This window comes from Gavialis gangeticus, unplaced genomic scaffold (assembly GCF_001723915.1).
Source record: "Gavialis gangeticus isolate Ggan-Ray unplaced genomic scaffold, GavGan_comp1, whole genome shotgun sequence".
In the NCBI taxonomy this organism is placed as follows: domain Eukaryota; kingdom Metazoa; phylum Chordata; order Crocodylia; family Gavialidae; genus Gavialis; species Gavialis gangeticus.
The window spans coordinates 92,990,869-93,002,737 of record NW_017729024.1 but is presented as its reverse complement, the minus strand read 5'-3'; the positions used below and the strand labels follow the sequence as shown (position 1 = coordinate 93,002,737).

General features: G+C 40.3%; 1 protein-coding gene across 1 annotated transcript in view; it reads right to left on the bottom strand.

Annotated features, from left to right (window-relative positions):
- Window positions 1-11,869, bottom strand: part of LOC109298092 — a 200,913-nt gene that overhangs the window by 83,515 nt on the left and 105,529 nt on the right. Inside the window, exon 13 of the mRNA XM_019518226.1 lies at window positions 9,988-10,104. Coding sequence (XP_019373771.1) covers window positions 9,988-10,104 — 117 coding nt within the window. The remainder of the gene's footprint in view (window positions 1-9,987; window positions 10,105-11,869) is intronic.

Below are 11,869 nucleotides of genomic sequence, written 5' to 3'. Positions count from 1 at the left end.
CAGAAATTTAACACATTTTGTTTACAGAAGAAGAAAAAATATTAAAATTTGAATCAACGGGACATTATACTTAAAATGCCAGAGTCATATATACACAGACAACAGTGGGGAGAAGCAAGGTAGATATTGTAGCAGTGAACTATGTTAAAGAACCATAAAAAGCCAGCAAAATGGAGATGTTGCTATAGCTACTCTAGAAAATACAATCCAGAATCTTAATACACTATGATTCAGTGCTGGAAAATGAACAAGTACAAAAAAAATCTCTTTTACCTATTCTCCCTTCTGCATTTTAATTAGCAAGCTCTTAGCCTCTGAAAAGATACAGCTGGGATAAAAAGAGAGCACCCTCATTACACCTGCTGGCAACTCTTCTTTATCATGAAGCTCTGTACCTATGACGCACATCAACTACCATAAGAGGCTGTCTTCTTTTAAAATGTAGCTGATTCTCTCATTAAAAATAGACCTCATTTGTTACAATCATCATATAAGAATCTACATCTGGAACACAGAAAACATGACCTCAATGAATGATACGCAATTCCCTGTTTCTCAGTAAATCAATAAACAAAAATTTGGGGGAGGGGTGTATTATTGTTATTGAATAGAAAACTAATATTGATGGTACCAATATGAGTTACATCTCTCCAGTTGTTAAAAACTAAAATGCCCCCACTGTGTGCATGTGTCAACACACACACGTTTAATTTCTTATATTTTCTCTGAGTTTTCTAATTGGAATGCAATAAAAGAATATTTAATCAAAAGTCAGCTTGAGAAAAAAATAAATATCAATAAAGAGTTGATCAGGGAAAATATTCTGGGTTGAAGTAAACTGTATTGTTACCAAATCTAATGCTCATCTGTGATCTGGACTCCTAAGGCATTGGCCTCAGAATAACAAAAAACCACAGGCATCATCGCAAAACTATTTCTCTACATCATTCCATCATGGCAAAAGAGTTTGTCCTTTTTCTTCCTCTTCTGTAATGGATGCTGAGACCCATACAGATACTAAATAGGTTATCATCTGCGCCTAGATTTTTCCTTCAGTGGGTGCATCTACATGCACAATTAACACATAGCAATAAACACCGGTACATTGCACACCAGAGTTTATTGCTCTTGGGCACTGCATTTACATGTGCACCTGAGAGCGCAGCATGCTGAGCCAGGATGGAGTAGTCTGGCAGGGAGATCTGGGGGTCAGCCTGCCAGCCTGGGGCTGCTCCAACCTGGCTCAACTTGCTGTAGAGGCTCAACCTGATATAACACCTTCATGCCCCAGCCAGTCGGATCACTGTATACATGTGCATTTTGACGCACATAACTACTCTGCTGTAGGATAGTACTTGTTCCAGACAGTACTATCCTACAGCATGTTTAATTAGTTTACTGTGCCCTAATGAGGGTGCATGCATAGATGGTGGCACTTTATTGTGGAGCTAATTAGCTCTGCAGTAAAGTACACATGTAAATGCACCCAGTTACGTGCAAATCAGTCACAATCAAAGAAGCATGTATCTGGAGCCCAATTTCCTCCCCTATTATTTGAGATGGATTTGATGATTTTCACCCTTAGATCATGAATAAAAGAGAATATTTGACCTTCTACATCATAACACAAGAAGAGGTAACATCATATAACATGGGCTTCCTTGGTAATGATAACTAGATAGTAAAAAGGGTTTTTCTACAGAAGAACTGAACTTTATAAACAAAAAACAAAAACTCTTTTTGTTTTAGGCCAGTAACTCTCAACCAGGTGCTATGGGGTGCCATGAGATCTTTTCAAGGGTGTCATTAGGTGTGCAAACACTCATTCATGATCCACAAGATAAACCCAGAAGTTTCAAATAAGAATCCATAATGTCAAAAACATGCTGACCTGCGGTGGTCTTTCTGATTTCTTTGCAACAGCAGAATAGCTCTATTATTTTTCCGTGGTCAGAAAATCAGAGTTGAGTGTCAGAAATGGGTAAGAACATGTTGCTGGTTCCACTCCTGGTTTCCAGCTGCCAAATCATACTGAAAGAAGCTAAAAGTATGTGAACAAAATTCAGGTTCTACTTTTCCAAATAAGGTGTTACAGTTGCCTAAAGGAAGACGTGTTATTGTGAATGGAAGGAGAGAGCAGCTCTGTACAATTGGGAATGGGGAAGAGAAACGTCTATGAGATACCCTCCATATTTGCTGAGGGATATCTTGAGTCTAAAAAGTTTGAAAACCACTGCATTATGCAGTTGGAGGGTACTCTGGCTCCTTGGTCTAGAAGGCTTCATACCTTCAGTGACATTTCCCTTTGCCCCATTTTCTCTAAGATCAAAGAATTAAACAGGCACTAAGCATAAATATTAACAATATTTTGGTTAAAGTAATTAAATTTTTAACATTTCCTTTTCTAAAAGTATCTTAGAAGCTATAGGTGATTGCATTTTTGCATATTCCCCAAAATAGTGTTTTCCAAAGCAAGGAGGAAAAAGGTACAGTGGTATTTGTAAGTTGGGGATTTTCTTAGACTGTAGCCTGCCTACATTATGTCAACCACATAGCCCACAGGCAAACTCATTTCAAAACCAGACCAAACTGCTTAGAGTAGAAAGACTCAGAAATTCCAGGGTCACTTCCTTATGACAACCAGGTCCTTTAACCAAAGGCTCCCAAACTGTGGACCCACAAGTGTCGCAAAGTAGGCAATAACGTGTTGCTGATTCCACTGCTGGCTTCCAGCTGCCAAGACATTTTCAGCTTCTTTCAGTGTATATGAACAAAATTCTCATTCTACTTTTCCAAATAGGTAGCACTTTTACCTATTTAAAAAACCTTTGTTGCCTATAAGACATACAAAAAACTAGAACTCCTGGTTCCAAAATGATACCTTTTATAAGACCATTTGGAAAATGGCAAGAAAATTGTCCTTTTCTGCAAACTTTCGTGATCAAATTAATTTCATCAGGCTCTGGGAAAACTGTAGATGGTTGCCTATAGATATCTGTATCATTGTGAATGGAGAGCAAGGGGAGCTCTGTATAATTAGGAATGGGAGAGAAAAATGCCCATGAGATACACGCTCTCTCTTTTAAAATGGGTTTTGGTCATGCCCTAACTGTTGATTTTTAATAAAGTCAAACTTAATATTACCAATGTATAATAAAGAGAAATATCTCTGCCACTAACAGTCTCAGCAAGCAAAATCACTCAAAAGCAATTATGAAATCTTTGACATTATTGGCTAAAAGAGAACAAGCAAACACACTCACATTCCACATGCATTTGCACTCACAAGTATGTGTTTTTGTTTGTTTGCTTTTACATATACATTTATACCTCTTTTAAAAAAATCTGTGCCAGCTGTCTGTCGTCAAGTTAACCTATCCTTCAGCATTGCTCCCAAATAATATTTAACTATCCTAAATTGATGACACTGGGAAAGCATACAAAGGAGAAGTACAGAATGTCAAGCCTTTACAAGTAACAAAAATATGGATTATACTTGTGGATGATATTTATAATGGGTAGCTTCAATAGCTGTCAAATTATTTAGATTTGCTTTGTGTTTAATCAACTATAGTGAAAGTGAAGCAGAGTGCAGAAGAACTACTCTGAAGTGCCAGCGTTCCACTGGAACATCAGTACTTCAAAAAATGATGTGTGGTACATGCCAGAGAATGGGAGTTGAGTTTTGACTGATGCACCAGATACACAAGGTGCCAAGGAGGAGGTTAGACTTCATTTAGAAAGAACAAATAAAAATGTAAATGGGCCACTGGTTATAATGAATGGGTCTTTGTCTCTTGTAGGCTCAAATCAGGTGTATTATCTCTAGTTAATCTTTGATTTTGCCTAGTTGCAGCCATATTTACATAGTATTTATCATGCTGGTATTTTGATACTGGAGAAAAATATATACAGGCAAAATAAGTTGAGCCAGTCACACACTAGCTATCAAAGCACTTTCATTTTCCACTCCCTTCACCACAATTCATACATTTCCTGAGTCCCTCACTGTTTTAACCATCCTTTCACAATGAAACATTTAGCACCACAGACAAAATTTCCTCTCAGGTTCACTACACAGATATCCGATACATAAACTAATTCAAGCCTTTGAGGTCTGAGTAATACGTTACATTCAGCCAGTATATGTTATTCTGCGATAGCTGTACATCTTCAGAATGTCTACCTACTGAGTCTGTAATGAAAGATCTCCAGAAGGGGAATACAGAATGTTAGCTCTGTTATTCTGAAGTCAGGCAGAAGGCAGGGCAGGGTAGCACTTTTACAGCTAACTCTTGGAAGTGGGGATAGTTTTTCTTGTGACTGGATTGGCCATGAAAGCAATTTATTTTTATGACATACTATATACCAAAAAAGCTGTCCCTTAAGTTAACCAGATGATATAACTCATATGTTGGTGTTTAAAGAACAAAACTTCAATACACATTTTATAATTATATTCAGAGGATTAGATTACACTTCGGATAGCATTGGGTTCGCATAGTAAATAAAATACCATCCAGATTCTCAATTATGATGTAGTGGCCCAACCCTTGGTGGAAAAGAGAATGTCCAGGTAACCAGTCTATTGTTAGTAACCAGGTTGTGGGAAGTGGGGAAGGTCACCTGATATTTGGGCAAAGTCCAGAGACCGGGTCCACAGGGAGCCATGAGTTGGTGCCAAAGTTGGGATATGCCAGGAGTCAGAGCCAAAGTCATGGCCAGAGCCCCGGTAAGTAAGTCATAGAAGAACAGAGGAGTCAGAAGCAAGTACCAAAGTATTTCCCCAAACAGGACAGTACTGGGTGGGGATAGCTTTTAAAGGCTTTAATGCAGGGATGGGCAATTATTTAGGGTGGAGGGCTGCTTACTGAGTTTTGGCAAGCCATTGAGGGCCATATAACAGGCAGCTAGGTGCAGATAAATATTAATTCTTAATTTTTTAGAGGCCTCACAGGCTGGATAGAATGGCCTGGTGGGCCATATCCTGCCCACAGGGCTGCATTTTGCCCACCCCTGCTTTAACGGGTTGTGCCTGTTGTCTGCCATCTTAGGGGTTGAGTTGCCCTGATTGTCCAGTTAGAACTGGCTGGGCCCTGGATCCTGATCTGAGCTCATTACATACGTCATAATATTTCCCAGCTGCCAAAAGAGCCCATGGGGATATCAACAGTCTATACAATAGTCCACAGTCTAAGTACATTGCTAAATTATCTGAAATAAATAAATGAAATAATAAATAACATTTCTTGGAATGATTGTGTTTTCAACAGTCCTATATAGACATGAAACCTAGATTTTAACAGTCACAACAGAATGTAGAATTCAATCTTTTGGATTCAGTTGTCTGAAAAAAATTCTACAACTCATATACAGCATACTAAGCTATTGAATGTATTACAGATGCAATTACAACAGTAATTAGCTCCCATGAGCCTCTTCTAGCAACAGTGAAAAGTTGGAACTTGGAGTGTTCTGACCACATGTCCAGACTGACTGGCTCGCAAAAGCAATTTTGTAGGGAACAATCAACAAAAATGGAAGAAAAGCTACCCAGGCACAACTTAACATCTAAACACCACCATATGAATAAGAAAATTTCTGGCAGGACTTCTCCAACTTGCTAAAACCACAAGTAGAGGGAGATAACAATCACTGCCTCAGAACAGCACCCTACAACTGAGTCAATCATAGCATAAGGAAGGAAAGAGGAATAAATATAAAGTGAGCCTAAGAATCAGAAAAGCACCCACAGAGCTGTTAAATAAGAACAGAACAGACCATCACCATCAAACTTCAAAACTAAGGATCGCTCCAGGAAAGGTCACCTTATGCTCAAGCCAAGCTATTTTGTATACAAGGCATGACTCAGAATCTTATTTCACACACATTCTCTTCAGAGGGCAAACCAAAATTAAAAACCCTTACAATTGTGGGCGAATACCTAAAAGGTATACTTATCAGGTCAAAACTATGTCTAAGCAAATGGGTTTTGGATTCAGGCATGAAAGTGCATTTCACATGTATGTTTTGACATGATAGTCTCCTGAATTCTTAGCATATTGAGGAGAGCCGTATTTTCCCTGGGTTAAGAAATTTCTGGTCAAACATCTAGTGGAAATGTGCAACAAGCAATTAACACTGTTTTCTAAAGGTGAATCAAAAGGCTTATTTAATATATATTTTCCAATAAAATTTAGGAAGTTCTGAAGTTCAAGCTTCAGCCTCAGCTCTAAAGAAAATCATTAAAAAATTCTGTTCTGTTTTCAAACAAAATTCAGTCTTATCCACATTTTTTAATGGCTTTTAGAAATCTTCTGTGTAGCAGGGCACTAAAATGTACCTGCTCCTTTAAGTGCAGAAGCAGCCTGGCCACAGAGCCGTACAGGCTAGGCAGAGTTCCACAGCTGCAGGTTGCCTGAGCAATAGCCTAATAGGGTAATTAGCCAGTACCTTCAGGTGGTCAGATGACCAGTAGGAGGCAGGGCCCTAGGGACATATAAGCTCAGGGGTGGAACTGGCAGGGTTCACACGCTCTCTGGAGACTACCAAGGGAAGGAGCCCAGCCTTAAGAGAGCTACCCAGTGACGCTGGGTTGCCTGCTTCACTCCCATATATGGACTAAAGGCTCCAGAAGCCTACCAGGTACGTAGGGCTAGGAGACGGACTGTCCTAGGGTGGAAGTTTTGCCTTCTTAAAAGGGGTAGAACACAGTCTCCCTTGTTATTGTTGTGGTGTAGCCCAGAGGCTTATGCTTGTGTTATTGTTTGTAGCAGTGGTTTGGAATGAGGCTACAGGGGAGGTGGTGGCCTCATTAGTGCCCAGAGGGAGAAGCACACAACTGGGGAGGGGCACAGAGACACAGGGGCCAGAGGGCCCAGCACCAGAGGGGTACAGACACAGGGGCCGAAGGGCCCAGCGCCAGAGGGGCACACAGGGGTGACAACAATGGTATAATACCTGTGAGGCATGGGATACGGTAAAGAGGAGGTTGGAGCCATGTATTACGCCCTTAGAATTAGGGCATTAAAGGGGTAGCCTCCTGCCTAGAAACAACTTTTAATTACAACAAAAGTGTGACGGGAAGCGGGGGGTGGGGCAGATTGCCCTAGACTGGTGGGTGGGCCGACATTGTGACCAGCCTCAAGACAACCCCCCGTCACATTCTGAAATAGAAATTCAGTGAAATAGCAGTAGAAATGTTCACTGAAATTTATCCGCACTTAAGTCAGTGTTTGTGTGTGTGTAAATACACATCTTTGCACTGCAACTGACATTACTTCCTTCACATTTGTAGAACTATGATATAGACTTTATCTTATCATAGCTTACATTACTTATGTATAATTCATGTAATGAACTCTAAATGTGAATTATGGAAAAGGTATTTTATGCCCTTTACAGACAGCAGATTTAGACCAGTGTAACTTATATAGATTTTATATACCATTATAAATTATTCCAAGATCTGCAATAGTCAAACTTGTGGTTATCCCATGGTAGCTGTGGTTACCCAGCAGCTTGGGTAGCTGCACCCTGCATTAAGTGGCAGGGGAGAATTTTCCTTCAATGACCGACTTCCCCAGGATACACTATAGTCAGACAACACCTACATCATTGCAGCTTATACAAGTGTCATTGTATCCCTAAGTCGTTCCAAGATAATTCTACATTGGACTGGAGGAAATTACCCAGTCCAGTGTAGGGGATTACACTATTTTATTGCTCAGTTCTACCTGTGAAAACATGACCTCTATCCAGGCCCTCAGAATACATGCGTCTTCTCATGCTGTATATCACTATATCCATGTTTAGTGACACACAAGCAAAAGGTGATCCATTCAGCATGGATGAATTTCCCACCAAAAGAATGATATAAAACAAATTCCAAGAAATAATTATGTCTGTGTAAGAAATTAAACAAAGCATATGCATCTGGCTACACTTAAATTAACACCTATATGTGTCTACTGCAAAGTCAACATATGCATAAACCTATCTTCTTCAGGGCAATAACTGTAGGAAGAAGAATCATTGGCATTATCTAATAAGTTACACTTTTAGTTTTCAGTTGGTCTCTTGAACATTTTGCTTATAATTAAAATTATAGGAAAAGTGGTTTATTTCACCATTTTCATGTGCAAAATCTCACTACAATGTTTCTGGGATTAGATATGATAATTCACTAAGTAAAAGTTAGAATTAATCATACTACAGGTATTTTTAAAAAATGAAAAGAACAGAAGATTGAGACAATTTTACCAATAGTTTTCCCAGAAGAAACATGAGAACCATGCCATACCTAAATGTCTAGAAAGGAATTTACAACGTGCATTTGAATCTACAGTTTTTACTTACAGATCTTTATCTATCCTATGAGAAGAATATAAAATGAATATGAATGAATACAAAATATTTTCATTAAATTCTATCCATTATAAACACAAATCCATTTATTATGCAAAGAATTTTAGCAAGATAATACATGACAGTTAGGGTTTTAGTAGGGATGCACCGATAAATATTTTTTTGGGCTGATACCGATGGCAGATTTATTAAGCAGCCATACTGGCCGATACCAAATCCAATTGCTGATATGCAGACCGGCAGCTTGGAAAGCAACCTCCAACTGGTAAGTCTGTTGGGGGAAAAGGGCATGGGAGTGGGCAGAGGGCGGCCTCCATGATGAGGGAAGGAGTGGGGCTGGGGTAGGGCCAGGTGCTGCACAGCAGGGGTGGGGTGAAGCACAGGATGGAGCTTTGGGTGGCTCATCCAGAGGGGTGCGGGGAGGTAAGGAGAGGGAGTGGCTTCTGCCATTGTGTGAATCCTGGGGGAGGTATGGTAGGCGTATGCCCTCTGGATTTGTGTGTGGGGCAAAAGAAGCCTGCCATTGTGGGCTCAGGGCTGCGCCAGCCTCTTTCTCCTGGGGGCTGAGCTGGGGCTGTGCTTGGGCAGGGCAGGAGGTGGCAGTACTTGGAGGGAGATTACAGGGGGGACTACAGCCACCCCAAATTTGCTATAGCTTCCCCTATAGCCTCCCTCTCAGTGCCAGCACTGCCTGCCCTACCCCTGCCCACCTCACACACAGCCCCAGCCCAGCCTTACTGGCAAGAAGATGTTGGCATAGCCTCTGGCCCTGAACCTGCAGCAGCAGCCCACCCTCACTGCACACAAATCCAGGAGGCATGTGTTTCCCATGCCTCCCCCAGGGGGTGTGCAGTGGCAGGAGCCACTCCCCGCCTCACCCCCTGCAGCCCCCAGATGAGCTGCTCACAGCTCTGCCCTGTGCCCTGTCCCGACCTAGCTGGGCAGCACCTGCCCCTGCCCCAGCCCCACTCCTTCCCTTACCGTGAGGGCCTCTATCTGTGCCCCCACATGCCCCTTCCCCCCACAGACTTACCCACCAGATGCTGCTCTCCAAGTTGCCAGGCTGCATTCCTAGCCATGTGCATGCTATGGATCTGCACATCTAGGTTTTAGTACCTTATATTTCTCAATAAAACTTAATTCTATGGAAATCACTTTAAAAATTAATCAAAACATATTTTCTAGTCATCCATTTTCAGTCATTCTTTACTGATAACAAGGATACCTTCTCATAAATGTATGAATATTTTATCCTTATTGTTATACAAATGCCTATACATCTCTGCACATCAACTGACATTACTGCTTTCACATTTGCCAAACCATGATATAGCTTTTATCTTACAAATAGCTTTTTGGTATTCCCTACAATTTAAAATAAAGAATACCACAAAGGCAGTAACAATAGCAATATATGATTAACATAGGTCCACTGTACTGAACATATGTGTATTCTCTAAACAGAAGGATTGCTCAGGTAGCTTGTGTTTGTTTCAGTGCAAGTTCTATAAACAAACAATTTTAATCAGTTCATTGTATAAAATAAAATCACGGAAGGAAAATGAAATGAGAAAGAAAATATCAAGTATTAGATTCAGACACGTCTAACAAGTATCTTACCCTCTTTTGCTTGTTCCTGTTGAACTCAGATCAAGATAATAAAGCTGGTGGCAGCTCCCTGCCAAAGCCTGAACTCCTATATCTGTCACCTTTTTACAGCTGCTAACATCAAGATATCTGTAAGTTCAGAACAAAAGAACACTGCCCAAAACCGTCCAATAGGTACAGGACGATATGAGGTCATGAAGCAGTTTGTTTGCAGGGTTGATATACTGTAATTAAATCATTTATGTGTTGTTTTTTTAAACAAATGCAGAGGTTACACCACAGAGCATAAAAAGGTAGCAAATTTAGAAAACAATTTTTTAAAAATAAAACTGCTAATATCTCTTTTATTTCCCTCTCTAGAAGGGTGAAGGTAAAAGAAAAGGAAAGGGTTATTAACTAAAAGGCATTCTTTATTGCGACAAGACAGTTGCCCTCTTTAGTACCAAGGTAGTTCATGCATTCACCTCCCCTTTGTCCCATATACTTTGTTTTATGCACTTTTTTTGCAAGGCAAGTATAATTATTCCCAGAATATGAAATTAATAACGTACCACTGAGTGTTATAAGCAGGGCTACAAGCTATCTCTAAATTTATAGACAATCTGTAAAAACTAAAAACCTGAAAACACTTGTCTGTGAAGTCCACAAAAAATTGAGTCATCTGTAAAAGACTAAGCAACCCTAAACTTAATTAAAGATCTGTCCTTTGAACAAAGCTGGACGTAAAGTGTTAATGGACAGACAGACCAGGGCAGCACCCCGGTGTTTGAGTGGGAGCACAGCACCTTTCAGTGAGCCCTGTCAGGGCACTGGGGCCCACAGGAGCCTCAGGAACCCCACCTCTTCCCCATCCAGGGGCTGCTGCTGCACCGCATTAGCTACCTATAACACTGCTCATGTTATAGGTAGGTAGGGCTGTGTAGTTCTAGGCAGGACAAGGATAGGATCAATGCAGCTAGGAGAGAGCTAGGAGAGAGGAGGAGGAGATGGGGAGGGATGTGGCGGGGGGGGGGGTCATGCCAGGATGAAGGAAGTTGGGCTGGTGGCAGTAAGGATGGGGGGAGCCAAAAAGGTCAGCAAGGTGTGTGGTACAGTTATGGGTATCAAGGTGTAAGTCTTAGGGTGTAAGGGTTACATGATTCATTTCATATTCTGGAACCCCTAGGGTAGGGGTAGAAGTGTGCAAAACCATTACTACTGTCAAGCGGGGTTGCCAAACCAAGACTTTTTTTCCACTGACCACCTGTAAATATTTTACTGACAATCAAACTTTTTAACTATCGTTGGTGTTAAACCCCTAAATTTGAATCTAGCCTTTGTTCCTGCTGTCCAGGGCCTGGCAGCAAGGTTATATTTGCATTATGTAAAACATATGTTAATATAAACATATATTAATAAAACAAGCTTGGTGGTAGTTAAAAGCTTTCAGATTATCAGTAAAAAAAATTCTTGGGTTGGCAAAACAAGTTATACCTTAACTACGGTAGAATTTTGCTACCTCATTTGCATTCTAAGTGCAAGAGTTACCCAGCTTTTCTCGTGATTTTTCATGCCTCAACAACTCATGAATATCATTCTTGTGCTATAAGGTAAAACCCTGATAGCATTAATTTGAGAAATATTTCACTAAGGAAGCATAATAAAACTTTCAACCATGTTTTGGCTTAATGGGTACCAATTGACCAATTAGGAGCTAACCATATGGAATAATTACCAAGGCATGCTTTGCATCAGAATATATGTACTACATTAGAAATCACTTTATGCCAATTTGCCATTTCAAAATAGTGCCATGAAACCTTTTTTTTTTTAAGTGACTATAGGAATATATTTTTGTATTTCAACCCTGTTGTCATTAAGCATTTTTGTAGAGTAATCATATCACAGAATCACA